The sequence below is a fragment of the Thamnophis elegans genome, chromosome 4 (assembly GCF_009769535.1).
Source record: "Thamnophis elegans isolate rThaEle1 chromosome 4, rThaEle1.pri, whole genome shotgun sequence".
NCBI lineage: Eukaryota > Metazoa > Chordata > Lepidosauria > Squamata > Colubridae > Thamnophis > Thamnophis elegans.
Window position 1 is genome coordinate 82,467,995 of NC_045544.1, and position 15,533 is coordinate 82,483,527.

The 15,533-nt window shown below is 35.6% G+C and overlaps 1 protein-coding gene across 1 annotated transcript in view; it reads left to right on the plus strand.

Moving 5' to 3' along the window:
- Positions 1-2,120: 2,120 nt before the first annotated feature.
- Positions 2,121-15,533, plus strand: part of PLB1 (phospholipase B1) — a 77,428-nt gene continuing 64,015 nt past the window's right edge. The window contains exons 1-8 of the mRNA XM_032216054.1: positions 2,121-2,189; positions 2,385-2,451; positions 4,345-4,403; positions 5,878-5,951; positions 7,783-7,826; positions 9,585-9,693; positions 12,539-12,590; positions 13,624-13,704. Coding sequence (XP_032071945.1) covers positions 2,163-2,189; positions 2,385-2,451; positions 4,345-4,403; positions 5,878-5,951; positions 7,783-7,826; positions 9,585-9,693; positions 12,539-12,590; positions 13,624-13,704 — 513 coding nt within the window. The 5' untranslated portion in view covers positions 2,121-2,162. The remainder of the gene's footprint in view (positions 2,190-2,384; positions 2,452-4,344; positions 4,404-5,877; positions 5,952-7,782; positions 7,827-9,584; positions 9,694-12,538; positions 12,591-13,623; positions 13,705-15,533) is intronic.

Below are 15,533 nucleotides of genomic sequence, written 5' to 3' on the forward strand. Positions count from 1 at the left end.
GAACCCAAATTTTGGCATCCAGGATTGTAGCAGTTTCATTTAAACAAAAAACATTTTGTATGAGAACACAGGAAGTCAGGCAATTGCCTGCCTTGCTGAGAGTAATATACAATAACTGACAGGATCCTCTAGATTTTCAGGCAGGACTTTTCCAACCTCCAAAGAGATCCTGAGTTCTTCATGTGCAGAGCATATATTTTACAATTGAGCTTTGCTGCTCTCCAGCCATTATGGTCAGAATTGCCGCAACTGAATAGACAGGAAAGGATGTTCCAGACTCATGTCGATGGGCTTTCAAATGTGTCCCCAAGGACATTTGTTCATCAACAGGCATTGCTTCTTCATGGTGTTAGTGTGCCATTGAAAATGGAAGAAAGATATTTTGAGCTCAACTGTGCTTCCAGGTTAATGTACATTTTACATTTGCTATTCAATTCAAGGTAAAACAGAACTGCAGCCTGATTGTGTCTGAAAATTTATTATAGTTGCTTGTTTTAGCAAACCTGTCTCCTAGGGCTGGTGTTCTTTAAAAATAGAATAATAATGCAATAAAATAGAAACAAAATTACACAATTTTATTAGCACAATAAAATCACAAATTCGAGGTCCCACATGATAAAAATTAAATGCCGAGTCAAAGTAGTAAATATGAGGTTATAAGCTCAGTCATGGAATAAAATAGTGGTTAAGCCGTTAATGGTAGATTAAATGGCAAAGATCTGAAATGATAAGATTAGCTTGAATTTCCTGATGGGAAGGGTTCCACAATCACAGGGCCATCAGCAAGAAGCATTTCCTCTAAAAGTCTTCCCTCTGAGCTGAGCTTGAAATGAGTAATTGAGAAATTACTTCCTTGCATGCCTTTTGTGCTTCTGCATGCACAAGAAGTACATTTAGGTATTTTTTGACTTACTACCACAATTAAGCTCAACATTTCTGTTGCTAAGTGAGACAGTTGTTTAGTGAGTTTTGCCCCATTTTGAACCTTTCCTGCCAAAGTTGTTAAGCGGACCACTGCAACTGTTAAATTAGTAACATTTTTTCAGTGCCTTTGTAACTTTATATGGTCATTAAACAAATGGTTATAAGTCAAGGTGTATCTGTACTGAAGTCTAACACATAAAGAGCTTTATAGATCTAAATTACTACTTAGGCAATAATTGGAAATAAACCAAGTGTCACCACAAGTCACATAGGATATTATAATAGAGCACTTGATACCAGTTAAAATCTTGCCATCAAGTTCTGCATTCATAGGGGCATGTCAATTTTTTCAGCTTTCATTTTCCAAACATTAGGGTGCTCAAAAGTTGTGACATGCCTTGGGGATTGTAAATATACTTTTGTTACTTTAATGTAATTTAGATGTGCTTGGTAAGTAACTACCTAAATATCATAACTTTTTAACATTTTGTTTGTTGCATTAGCCATAATTCCTACTTATTCTGAGAAAGAGATGGGCAATACATAATTTGATAAACAAACTGACAAAATATTCCTACTATAGCCCTGTGTAGCAAGGCTGCTGGCAAGTCAAAGAATTCAGCAGCTGCACTTTCCTAGATTTTTTCTGAGAAATAATAATCCTGTAGGGGTAACAAGCCACTTTCATAGCCAGATTCAGGAACAAACTGCATTTCATTGAAGAAAGTTTCGTTGACAACACATCTTGCCTAAAAAGTTCACAAGGCTAATTTCAGTTACAATTGCTTTTTTATTACAATTTAGCATTTTTTCCTAGTCCAGATGAACTACTGTGTTTCACAGGTAAAGTGAAGAATTGTGGTTTGGAGAGTTAAATGTATAAGAGAAGCATTCTCTGTGTTATATTAATACCCATCTGAGTTTTATATGGCATGCTCTGTCCCTTCCCAAGTGTACCTCTTCTGTGTCTGGGCTCCTCTTACTGACCAGTAGCCCTGACTTTCTCAAAGATCTTGATCATCTATGGAGGAGTCAAATTGTAAACAATATACTTCTAGTACTTGGAGCTCTCTGTAGATTGATCATAGAGGTTTTCCATCAGTTGAAAAGATTGTTCTCGTGGCTTTATCTCTGGTGCCAAATGATTACTTAATTTAACTGCTTTCACTATCTTATCTTTTCAGGAGTACCCGTACATCTTCACATACAAGAATAGCAATTACTCACCTTTTCCTGTGATGTCATGGACTGAAGCATGTTGTCAAGTATGGAAAACATTGGTTGCACAATATTTTATTATTACTGATTGGAGATGAAAGGAGGTTTGGCACAACATGTTTCATGCCTCATTCTTTCCTAAGGAGGAACTCTACTTCTCCTATCTGTTCAACACATTCATCTTTCCCAGTACTGGAATACTGGAGACTGTGTATAATTCATTGTTCTGTGTTTCTTTTCAGAAAAGGAACTTTGGAACTACTATTCCATGTTCTGACCGTAGCCCCTCTAACACAGTTCCTGAGTCAGGTAAAGATTCTGTTCATGCAGTTATTATAGTCTGCAAAGTCTGGAATCTCTCAATATTTATTAAGACAAAAATGGGAATCTTATTTATCTGTGAACTTGAGGAGCTCAAGGCAAATATGTTGGGATCCACACAACATTTATCATCCACACTTAGCAGAATTATAAGCAAAAATTCAAGGTCTTTTGATAAACTTTATAAGATAGAAAGCATTCAGCATACAGGGGAATGAATATGAGTAGTTTCTATAATAAAGAATAGTTGTACTGAGAATGGGAGATTTTTTTTAAAAAAGTTTATTTCATTTATATTCCCACTGCAATCAGTAGTACATACAGTATCTGTACATACAGTATATATATATTGGTGATTTGAGTTTCATTGAAATAGTCATGCTGGATGTCCATCCATCCATCCAACAATTGGATTCTCATTTTTCTTATCAAATACTCATTGAGAAAATGTGATCCCCACCATAGAATACTCATGAAGAACTTGATATTTAATATGAGATATGAGGATAGAAAACTGAGTGCATAATGTCATTACAGACCACATTTAATATTTCAAGGTCTAATAAATTTACAACGCATTGAGGCTCATATTTTGAAAGCATAATCATAGGTGATTCCTATAGAAAAGACACAGAGAGGATTATCAGCCTGTGTTTACATTGGAGTTTTTCAACCCTGGGGCAACTTTAAGATGTGTGGACTTCAACTCCCAGAATTCTAGCCATGTTCTTCAGTTCTGGGAATTGAAATCCACTCTTCTTAAAAAAATGCCTTCCATAAATCTATTTGTAGAATAGATTAGTAGTTGTGTGGATTTAATACAAGTGTTTATTTCTAACATTATCATAGTAGACGAGGACCATCAAGTATGAAGATAAGGCCTTGACAGGTTGTGATGGCTGAAGATAATGGGAGTTGTAGCCCAGAGATATCACATTAAGGAAGGTTTCTTTATTAAAAAAAGAATGATCAATTATGATACAGTTTACATAGAACTGTATATGCTAGATATAAATGTTTTTCTACAGTAGTAAACTAAAGAACAGAGGTGGATTGCTCCCGGATTGGCCTGGATTGGGTGAACCAGTAGTAGCGGTTGTGGGAGGCTCCACCCACCCGCTTGGACGCTTCTGTGCATCCAAGCAGGTGTCTCTCCTTGATTAGTTTCTTCCATTGCATCTTGTCCTGCCTTCAGATGCTTTGGAGAATAGCTTGATTCTTTTTATTTGTGGCAATCCCTCATATTGGAACACTGCTATCATGTCTCCCCTAGTCCTTCTTTTCATCAAACTAGACATGCCCCGTTCCAGCAACCGTTTTTTATATGTTTTAGCCTCCAGTCCCCTAATCATCGTTTTCTAAGGAATATAAGATGGCTTCCTTTGATATATTTTAGGAATCTAAGTATTTGTAGGAATTTTCCCTTCCAGTTCATTTATTCTTTACATGTTGAATTGCTAATTATTCAAATGTGTTCCTTGCTTTATGTTATATATTGGTTTTCCAATTATTTTTATATAGAAAAAGAGAACTGAAAGGGTAATTTGTATAAAAATGTAGCTTTTAAAGAACAATCTGGCTTCCTGTGAAAAGTTTCTAAATAATTTGATGACTGCTAGAAACTAAAGCCATTTAATTTACTTGCTTTAAAAAAAATACACCATGCAAATTGTTTCTTGAGAAATAGCTAGGAAATAATGGAAATAATTAATTTCTTTGGAAGAAGAATTGGGGAGAATATGGTGTTTTGATTTGAAAGCTGAATTTCAAAGGTTAGCTGAACGTAACTTTTAAGTAACATCTCAAGTTCTTACAAGTAGAAATATATTCCAAATCCTAAAGATTTTCTAAAACTTATAGCATTCTTTTTCTTTTTTATAGTTCATAATTTGAGGCCAGGAGACATAAAAGTTATAGGTGCCCTTGGAGACTCATTAACAGTAAGTGTGGATCACCAAAGGTACAGTAGTCTATCAGACAGAGCAATATAAAAAGCATTTTTGAATTCTAATTTGAAAAAGGAAGAACAAATGATTTTCAAGGCCAATTGAATTTTCAATGTTTCCTTCTGCTATAGTGCCGATGATACTGAGTTATTAATCAACTTCAGACTAGAAATGCCATCTCTCTTGGCATTGTTTCCTATTTGTACATGGTAGCTAATATAGCATAATGAACACTGCAAACATTTTTCTAGCAATGAAAAATAAGCATCCTGACTGTGTAGTAAATAACCTGTCTGGCATAAGTTTATCCTCAGTAAATGGCAACTCTCCAAGCAATAAACAGACACATACAGATAGTTCTCAACAACCACAATTGAGCCCAAACTTTATGTTGTTAAGTGAGAAATTTGTTAAGTGAGTTTTGCCCCATTTTACGATTTTCCTTGCCACATTTGTTAAGTGAATCACTGCAGTTTTTAAATTAGTTACAACATTGTTAAGTGAATCTGGTTTCCCCATTGACTTTGCTTGTCAAGTTGCAAAAGGCGGTCACATGATCCCAGGACACTGCGATCCTCATAAATGTGAATCAATTGTTAAGCATCCAAATGTAAATCATGTGTCCATGGGGGTGCTACAATGGTGCCATTTTCAGTGCTGTTGTAATTTTGAACAGTCACTAAACAAATTGCTGTACATCAAGGACTACCTGCGTTTTACTGAAAAGCCCTGTGAAGTTTAGATGTGCTGCTACTTTGCATGCAAGACAGATCTGACCTGTGAAAGCTCTGTGTGTATGTCATAACACTAAAAAAAAGTCTGACATGAGCCAGCCGAGATACGTATCTGCCACTGGTGTGTAATCCAGACAGTAGCAATGCCAGTGTATGGGTGTTGACTATAACCCTTATTATTTCTTCTCTTTCACCATCTTCTCCGGGGAGCTTAGAGTAGTCTATAGGATTACTCTCAATCTAGTGGCAAATCCACAGTAAATTGTTTAGCTTTATCATTGTTGGGACTATGAACCTGGACAGTATGTCAATTTGGGACTGAGGCGTAGGATTAGTACAATACTTAAAGCCACATTATGTATTTCTTCTTTAAATTCATTCCTTTCACCTTGCATCCATTAATTTTAGGCTAGTGAAAGCATTTATTAGTTGGATCAAAATGGGTTACAATTTTGCATTTCTGTGGAATCAGTATTCTTGAGAGTGGAATACTATTGAATTTCTTGTAGGATTTATTTCTAATTTGTTTGATTCATAACCATCTCTTCACTTATTTTATTTTAACTAAGAATTCTTAAATTGAGCCAATTTGTTTGTCAATCTCCTTCATCCCATTATGAAGAGGCAAAATACTTTCAGATTTCTGAAACTCAAAGCTTGGGAACGTGTTCTTTGAATCATACTTGGTCAACAGGCATCCCTCTAATCATTAATTCTATTTTCTTGGTTATCAGTCAGCAGTTGGGGCTGGAGCTTCACCAAACAATCTTATTGAATTGCTGATAGAATATCGAGGTGTCTCATGGAGGTGAGTGCTCTAACCTAAGTACTTTTGATTATCCAAAATCCGCAGTCTGTTTTGTTTCCATGGGTGTTAAAAATCAGTTTGCTACCTGTTCATATAAACTATAAGAAGTACGTTTCTAATCTGTTTTGGAGAAATCCTCAAATTTTTATGCTTACAATTTGGCTAAATCTCCTCGCTAACAATTTAGAAGTATTCATAATAATAGGTCAACATAGATCAACTGACAATAGCAGATAAATGCTTAAAGAGAGCTATACATTAGTTCTGCTCAGAAAAGTTGCTATTGGTTATAGATTGAAATTGTAAAATCTGTACCAGTTTTTAATGTAAAATTTAGCAGAGCTGTTGGAAAGTCTATCCTGTATGTCCCTTGGAGACACCCAGCTGCTATTTCTATTCCTCTGGATAGGGAAGCCTTATGATTAAGCTTCATATAAAATTATTTGGGTGATTTGCCTTACTATAATCTATATACCAATACAACTCCTGTATCTGTAATCTTTAACTGACAGATCATTGCATTATAAGATAAAACGTTTTCAACCAAGAATCCTCAAGTGGGCTAACTTACAGAACACTGGACCCATTATTTCCAAGGGAATGAAATTTGAAATTTATGGGTGCTTCAACACTGCCACACTGCTGCAATCACATGGTCCTCATTTTCAAGAATCCTGGACAGTTTCTGGTCATTTGTGCAATCCCTCCCTCCCTCTCATCAAGCACAGTCACATATCCACCTGGGGAGAAGTGAGGACGGGAAGGGAAGGGAAGATTTATGTGACTTTGCCAGCTTCCCCCCAAAAGAAATTCAACAAGGAAGCCAACAAGAAGTTGGAAGTCACTCCTGTTCCTACTGCTTTTTCCCCTGCCTGTGATCATTCAGTTCCCTGTTTAGGTTAGGAAATACCTCTGAAACAATGACCCAATGGATCATGGCTTATCAAGTTTGCCTTTGAAAACAAAAAATGTAATTTTAGATTGAATCAATATTTAGGGGACAAGTGAAAAGGAGAAGGAAAGTGGAAGAACCGTTTCCCCCCTCTGCTTTCCTCTCCCACCTGCTTTCTCATGAGTACCAAAGTCTTAAGGTTGATATCCATGATGGAGTCAAAAGTGGCAAGCTGCTGGGATGAAATAATAGAAATATAGTTATATAAGCTAACAAGAAGCAGAATTCTTCAAAGAGGAATGTATAATATACTAAAAAATAATCAAAAGTAATTGATGGAAAACAGTCCTGCTCAACTCTGTATTCTTCTGTAGAACACTTCAAGCTTCTGATTTGGATGATCTTCAAATGTGGTACCTTTCTTTATCTTGGCACAATAGATACACAGATAAATGAAGCAATTACATAGTGTTTTTAAGGGAAACATTCAGATATTACTTACCGTAAAGATGCCAGATTTCTCATCATGTCCTATATAGCAGGTTGATATAGTTTATGAGTTCCAAACCCCTCAGCAGCCTTGTACTGAAGCCTGACAGTTACCTTCCATTTTATTTGGATAGTGATCCTAAGTAAAACAGCAACTGAAAACTGAAAATTGAACAGCCTTTGGGTCTTCAGATTCTGGGAAAGTGCTGGCTGAAAGCATCTGATGCTGTAGCTTTGCTGAAGCTGAATTAGTCAAGAATTCTTGGTTCTAGTCTGGAGCCAAGAACCACGAAGTGCCTTAGATAAATGGGGTGTTGAGTCTCAGGTCTGATTCCACAGTTCAAATAAAAAGAGATTGTTAAATGTTTGAAATATCACCACTGATTCCAAATATATCCTTCTTGTTTGCTTTCTTTTTCTTGTTTTCCTTACCTTGTCCCAACTCTGCAGCGTTGGTGGAAATGAAAACCTAACAACAGTCACAACGTTAGCAAGTAAGTATCTCTTTATTAGAGGTTGGCGTATTTGTAAAACTCTTTCATAATTTAGGGAGCAGACTTGAGAAAATGTTTAGCAAGTTGTTAGATGAAACCACTTTGCATTCCAGAATCCAGGACTGGTAGGAATATAGGAAACAGAAAGCTGCTGAAACTAAATGCTCTAATTTGCTGTCGTGTTTGCATTTATCATTTCGTAGGTTCTTGGTAGGTTCTATATAATTATTCTAGAGAAACCTGCAATAAGAATACCCCTAATGATTTAGGCTTCCAGGAGTATGTTAGACCTGGAGCAATCCTTTTAAAGGGATTGCAACCTGTCACCATAACACACTATATTAGTGTCACAGTTTCTGAACTGGAGATGTATTTCTTTGCAAAGATGGCAACAGACAGAGAAGCACAGCAGGTATACTTTACTATACAAGGTGATTTACAAAAGATATTTATATGGGCTAAAAAATGCTGGTGTCAAGGTTTCCTTCCACATCCAGTCCATCTCTCTCTACCCCTTTTGCTTCCTTCCCTTTCTCTTCTTCTTCCTCCCCATTTCTGATCTTGACAAGAGGGAAAGGGAAAAGTAAGGAAAGGACTGGGAATTATTGTAGTTTGCTCAGTATGGCTTCATCTTCTCCAACTCAGCCAAAATACCTAATGTTTCTCTGTTGAAGGAAAAACTTCTCAGGTTCTTTGGTCCATTTCCCCCCACCACACCCAAAAAAACACCCCAGGACCTTTTTGCCAGCAATTGTCTTTTTCCACATCACCTCATCTTTGGAGAAGTTGCCATCTGCAGCCAGCTGGGGCCCTTCTTCCCATTCTTGGACTTTGCATGGACTTCTTGGCCCTCTGGGTCTTCATTTCCTTTCTTTCAGGGAACCCCCTCCTTCCCTCCAATTTTTGGTTAGATTAGCAGCATGTCCCACATCAATTGAAGAAGTGGGTGTCCCCCTAGGGCTCTAGTCCCCACTTACATACTTATTTGTACTAATGGACTCCTAATCTCCTCATGCCAGCCCTGACTACTGGCCAGGTCAGCCCATTAGGTCTGTCAGACCAGCTGCCCTTCAAGACCAGAAGTGAACTGCTCTTTTCTTTTTTCCTTCACACCAATAACTGGCTCACACCAGCAAAACAGCAGACATGATAGAACACTAAAACCCATATGCCACTCATCCTTAACTAAAATAAATTGCGCGCCCAATTTCCAGTGGTGAGAGCCATCTAGCTCCCATCTTTATTTGTTCATCTAATCCATGACTGAATCCATACACTGATTCATCACCTGCCTGGCCATATAATCAGATAATGAGCAGATATGGATTTGGATATTATCAGTTTTTAATAGATCCTCTTAACATTTCTTGATAGCCTCTACCACCAGTTTCATAAAAATACCCAAAAGCATGATGACAAAGACAAAAGCATGATGAAAGCAAAGACTTTTAGGAGCCTACAAATGACAGTGTCAAGCAGAAAATTCCTAATGCTATTTTCAACAAATGTCTGATCACAATCATTATACCGTATAATAATGTACAATAGTTGAAATCTTCAGAATTGGTACTGCAAGATATCATGAAAATTGAGATATATTCCTCTATGTCCATAAACTTTTTTGTACCCATATTAGGCTAAACCCAAACTGACAGGTATCCAGCTAGAGTATATCACCAGATTAGTTTTGAGGGTATTTGTTGTTGTTGCATCCAAGTGAAAAAGAAATGTATATATCTGCCTGCCATTCTTTCCTAGACATTATTCGTGAGTTCAATCCTTCTCTAGTGGGCTTTTCCATTGGCAACGGAAAAGAGAACAAACCTAACTCTTACTTGAACCAAGCTGTGTCAGGAGCTCATTCTGGGTAAGCAACCAGAAAGTGGGGATCAATTAATATGTTTGTCTTGTGAGAGTAATTTATTATTTCAATAACAAAAGTATTATTTTAATAACACCTGAATATGCAGAGATAGAATTTTGTTTTTATTACAACTTTGTTTTTATTACTCTATTATTTTATTAAATAATTGTCCATTTTTGAAGAATTGGGGCAGGTTAGTGAGTGTCAAGTTTACAACTTGGGAAAGGGTGGTTTTAGCTACTTCACTTTTTTAAACGTTACAGTTGGCTCTAATTTATCACTGTAATTTTTCTGCCAGCAAAGAGCTTTATATTTCCACCTTTTAAATTTGCTTTACTATTTCTGCAGATAAACATAGCAAAACTTCATTCCCAATACCTTTACAACATGTAATTCTGTTTCTTCCATCTTCTTATTCTATAAGACTCCCTCCCCCTTTTTGTCAGATTGGAGGTATGTGTGTGAAAAAAGCAAAAAAGCAAAAAAAACAAAACAAAACAAAACAAAAAAACCCAGCAAACTTTAAAATCTCAGGCTTAAGGACCTAAGGGAGCAGTGCTGCCAAACTGCTTGCTCAAAAAGGTTTTTAGCTGATTAGATGAATCAGTTCTCAAGTTGCTCCTTATTAATGTAACAATAAATTTCAAATCCGTGTAATTACCTATTTTAATACTTATATTTCAACTTCCAGTTATCTAGGGCCATTTTAGAAGAGGAGTTGATCAAACATAAGGCATATTATGGTGTCTGCTGATGCAGTTCTGAGAGGCAACATTCTGTAGATTTCCAACTTAGGAAACCTGCTGTAGTAAGACCTGGAGACTGTCATTTCTTTTTACCTTACCTTATCTCCAGAAAGGTGATTGGAAACAATCAGGATATAGCTCTATTGTGAATATGCCTTCCTTTATGCTATTTAAACTGTTATTGGAGATTTCAGAGTGACCAGTCCTTTAGAATAGCTCTAAACCAAGATTTGCTGGCTGAAAGCTAGTGGGAAGGTCAGAATTCAATTCAGATTAAAATAAACATTAATTCCAAAACCATGGTTTGTTTAAAAGAGGTTTTTAATCTCTAGTGAAGCACAAATGAGGATGTCAGTGCAAAAGGGCATTGGAGCCTATAGTCTATCATAGTTTATAACAAGAGGAAAAAACATAATTTCCTCTTACAACTGGACCACAACAACATGTAGTGAAAGAAAAGCATTAGCCTCCTTGTGGATACACCACATAACAGCTAAACATAGGGCATAAGAAGGAGGGGGGAATGTTTAGAACCTGTGCATCATTCATCTGAAAATTAATTCAAGTTTAATCAGTTGCCAAAATTATACAATTAAAAGTCTAAAATATATTTGGTCAGATAACAAAAAAATAGCAACCACCTTTGGTGGGAAGGTAACAAGCATTCAGTGCACCTTTGGCATTTAGTCATGCCGGCCACATGACCAAGAAGACATCTTCAGACAGCGCTGGCTCTTCTGCTTTGAAACAGAGATGAGTACCTCCCCCTAGAATCGGGAACGACTAGCACATATGTGTGAGGGGAACCTACCTTTAGTTTAATTCTGCCCTTGGGAGTAGTGCCACAATCATCTTGGAGTACATGGGATGATAATTAACATTTATCACAGAATTGTGTTGTGGAATACCAATTCTGTGCCTGATGAGTACAGGAGACAATAGGTAAAGAGAACCTCAATACTGAGTTGGCACAGTGCTGATCAGATCCAAAGTTTATACAAAGACATACTGTAAATGTATAGAAAAGAGTACAAGCTGAGTTTAATTATTTGCAGCATTACCTACAAGTGAGGTTTTGCATTAAAAAAAAAAGTAAAGTGCTGGTATTTCTAACATAATATATTTGAAGGGTAGATGTGGGGGGGGGGGCGGGAGAGGAAAATAGCTGTAGACATAAATATATTATAATAAATATGATAGTAATAATAATAAGTAGTTATAATATTGGTGAGAAACTGTCAGGAGATATGTGAACTATGGATATAAGAGAGGCATACTTAAGCAGTATTTGACCATATGTTTTTCATTTGTGCATCATGTTAATGTGAGAACATTTATATTTTGAATTCTCTATTGATATTGTCACTCTGCATATCATAAAGGGCAGGGACAGCTTCTGGTGAGCATTATTAAATATCAGCTATCATAGCAAGGATTAACTATCTTTGAAAACAAAACAAATACCTCTTTTTAAAATAGTTCCATGAAGATGTTTTAGCAAGTATTTACAGTATCCTTGACAAAGAATCTTGTCTGAAACACATCACATTTTGAACCATAACATAGCATGTGGATTATTTTTCCTTTTTCCCTTTTCTTCTGTCTATAGCACTACAAGCAAAACACAGGATGCAATAAATCTACTTTATTTGGTAGAGACATTTTACAGAATCCTGTTGCAATCTCTCATGTAGAAACAAAGAGCAGACTCATTGCTCTGTATTCTGTATGTAGAAACACATACGGGATATACACCAGACTATACAAAGAGAGATCCAATCCGTAGGTGTACACAGAGAGATCCAATTTGTAGGTGCATTGCATGAAAGGTGTCAGTTGCCATGTTGCTCAATCAAAAAATTGGTTACATAAGTTTGATAAAGTAACCTTTTATGGGTCATTTATATTAGCCTCCTTGCCATTATTCATCCTTGTCCATACATTCCAAATTGCTTCATTGCTTCATTGTTTGCTTGAAAAATTCATCTGTGAAATAGGCTCTATGAATTACAGTATTATTTCTGCTTTGTGTTTTCAGAATGATAGTCTGAACTGCTGTGTTGCTCCCAATATTTGCTTGCCTCTTTTATTTTATTTTTCAGTGAAATGATACAACAGACCAGAAAGCTAATAAATTTGATGAAGAATGATTCTGTGAGTTTCTGCTGATATGAACTTTTTCAACAAACAATTGTGACTTTTTATTGTTGACAGAGGTTCTGTCCTTTTCTATCTTATTAGTGGCTGCTATCTTTAATTGTTTCACTGAGAAAAGAAATAGATTTGATTCTGTTTAACAATTTAAGGTCTTATTGGTAGCAACATACTACCAACTTTGGCTGATCTCAAAAATCTAGAGTTGGACTTGAATGGTAGACAATAGGAGATCCTAAGATCATAAGAAAATTACAGAATAAAAAAAACCTATTCTGGAAAGAGACAATGACAAACACCTGCCATAAACTATGTGATGTGTCTATGAAGTCATCTGGAGCTGAGTTTGGTTTGAAAGATAATTTATTTAAAATAGTTTTAAATATGCTTCATGATTTTTTGGCATTTCCAATTAATCAGGCAACATATTTTTGCAAAATTGTGTAAGGTAGTAAAACTACAGGAAGCAACTAGATGCCATCTCACAAGAAATAGACCACTTTTGATCTTGTACATAACAAAATGTCCCTAATTAGATTTGAAAGCATACATGAAGTCCCCACTCTCCTTAGTAGTTTTGTCCCCTCTGACCATTGAACAGGCAATACTGAAAAGTGAACCCTAGATTTCCATAGGCAAAAGCTAACATTTCCCACTGCAGTGTTGCTACAATACACTAGCATACTAATTACCATCAAATCAATTCAATATACTTCTTAAGTCTGGTGTTGTAGAGCCAATTTCATAATGAAATAGCATCCTAATGAACCAGGCATTCTTAGAGCAGCAGTGCTTCATAGCAAGTGGATTTCAAAGAGGTTTCTGTGAAAGAAATCTGTGATTTTTCATTTTGCATAACAGATTAGTATATTAAAACGACATTTAAGATTGCTTCCTTGGTTTCCTAGCTACATGCTGGTCTAAAAAAAACAAATTGACTGTTCTCCTAAAAATTATTCTATTAACTCTTTCTAAGATGTTAACGCAAGTATTTTTATTTATGTCTATTCTCTTCCTTTTCCTCCTAATACAGAACATAAATTTCCAAGAAGATTGGAAGATCATAACCCTTTTTATAGGAGGAAATGACCTTTGTGATTATTGTAATGATTCTGTAAGTTTCCATATATTTTACAATTACTCCTAATATATTTTCCCCAATTTTTCCCTCCCCCATTTTTAAAAAAAACTGTATGTGATCTAAATGCTTATTTCTAGATATGTTAGTAGGAATTTTCCAAGTGCTCAGTGATGTGTGTGTGCATGTGTGTGTGTGCATGTGTGCATGAATGCATGTATGTATATATGAATATGTGCATAGAATCTGTCCTTCACATGGCTTCATTTAATATTAGAATTGTTCCATGTAATATCATGCCTGCTGAATAACATTGGGGTTGACAATAGGACATGGTAAGATATTCATTTATTTCACAGGAAGCTATTACAAATATGGCAAAAAGAAATCAGAAAGATTCTGGTAGTATCTTTTCCAACTTGTATTAAATGGCATGTGTTTTCATGAGAAACCATAGACTAACACAGCTTGATTCCCATAGGATCACAAACAGGCAAACTCTCTGTCCTAATAACAAATTGAGGCTTAGACTTTACACTTTCACTCAAGAAGAATTACACTGGGATTGACTCAAAACCTGCTACTGACCCTTTCTTAGAACTTTTGTAGCTAACTCAGTGGAAACACTACATTGAACGGCAGCCATTCTTCACTGGTACGATGGGCATTTTAGAGAGGGTGATAGTGGGCCATTGCTGAATCAGTATTTTGAAGAAAAACAAGTATATGTCTCCATGCAGGGCCTTGAGGTCATTCAACCTGAAAGTGTTTTTTATCTCCTGTAATTTCATATCTTTGATAATTTCCACTGATTAGTATATCAGTGCTACTTCATTTTATAGATAATTTTCTGTTGATAAAGGCAGATGCCAACAGAGCTGATAATAAACAGGCAAGGTTTGTACCTTTCTTAATTAATGACAGTTTGGATCCCTAGATCTGCCATTTGTGTAACTTGGATCAAAACACTGACATTCTTTTCCCTTTTTTATAGTTAATCATGATAAGATGGTAGTAAAATGCTTATTTATGAATGCCTTCAAATGATAAACTTTCTTTCTTTTGGCTCTTATCAACATATTGAGAAATGTAATTAAATATGTATTTCAGGGTTGGTTTTCATAGATCTACTTTGGGAATGGTTAGATAGCATTTAAATGTTACTTCTAATTATTATTTTTAGCAAATTTTTAAGGGCTCCTGATTTCTCCAACCTTTCAAACTCCAATGTGTTATAGGTTTAATTCTATTTTGGTCATGATCCATGTCATGTGCAAACTGCAGCAAGATTGGTGGTATGGTACATATTTACATGAAAGTTTTGCTCAGCTTCTAATTTTTGAGTATTTTTATGCATTAGTTTCAGGATAAGCGAATTAAACAAATAAGAATAAGTACTACATTAATCTTTGCAAAAGGTCAAGTGAAGTAAATAAAATAATCTTATTTTTTAAAATTAAATAATTTTATTAAACATATTTCAACATTAAAAACAATACACTCGTTATAGTATTTCTGTATCGATGTCACTCATATTAACAGTAGTTATATAGATTACTATACTATGAATTATATACTCATTTAAATTATAACAATATTTACAGATATATACATTTCCCTCTCTTTTTAATATAAATCTTACATATTCCTTATATAGTAGCTTTACGTCTATCTTCCAGCCAATTGTACCATGTACTCCATATTTTAGAATATTCCGATTCTTCTCTATCTTTTAATTCCACGGTTAACCTATCAATCTCTGCACACTCAAGTATCTTTCTTATTATCATTAGATCGGAGAGGGTGTTGTTCTGTTTCCAATTTTGCGCAAAAATGATTCTAGCTGCAGTTAATATATGTAGTAT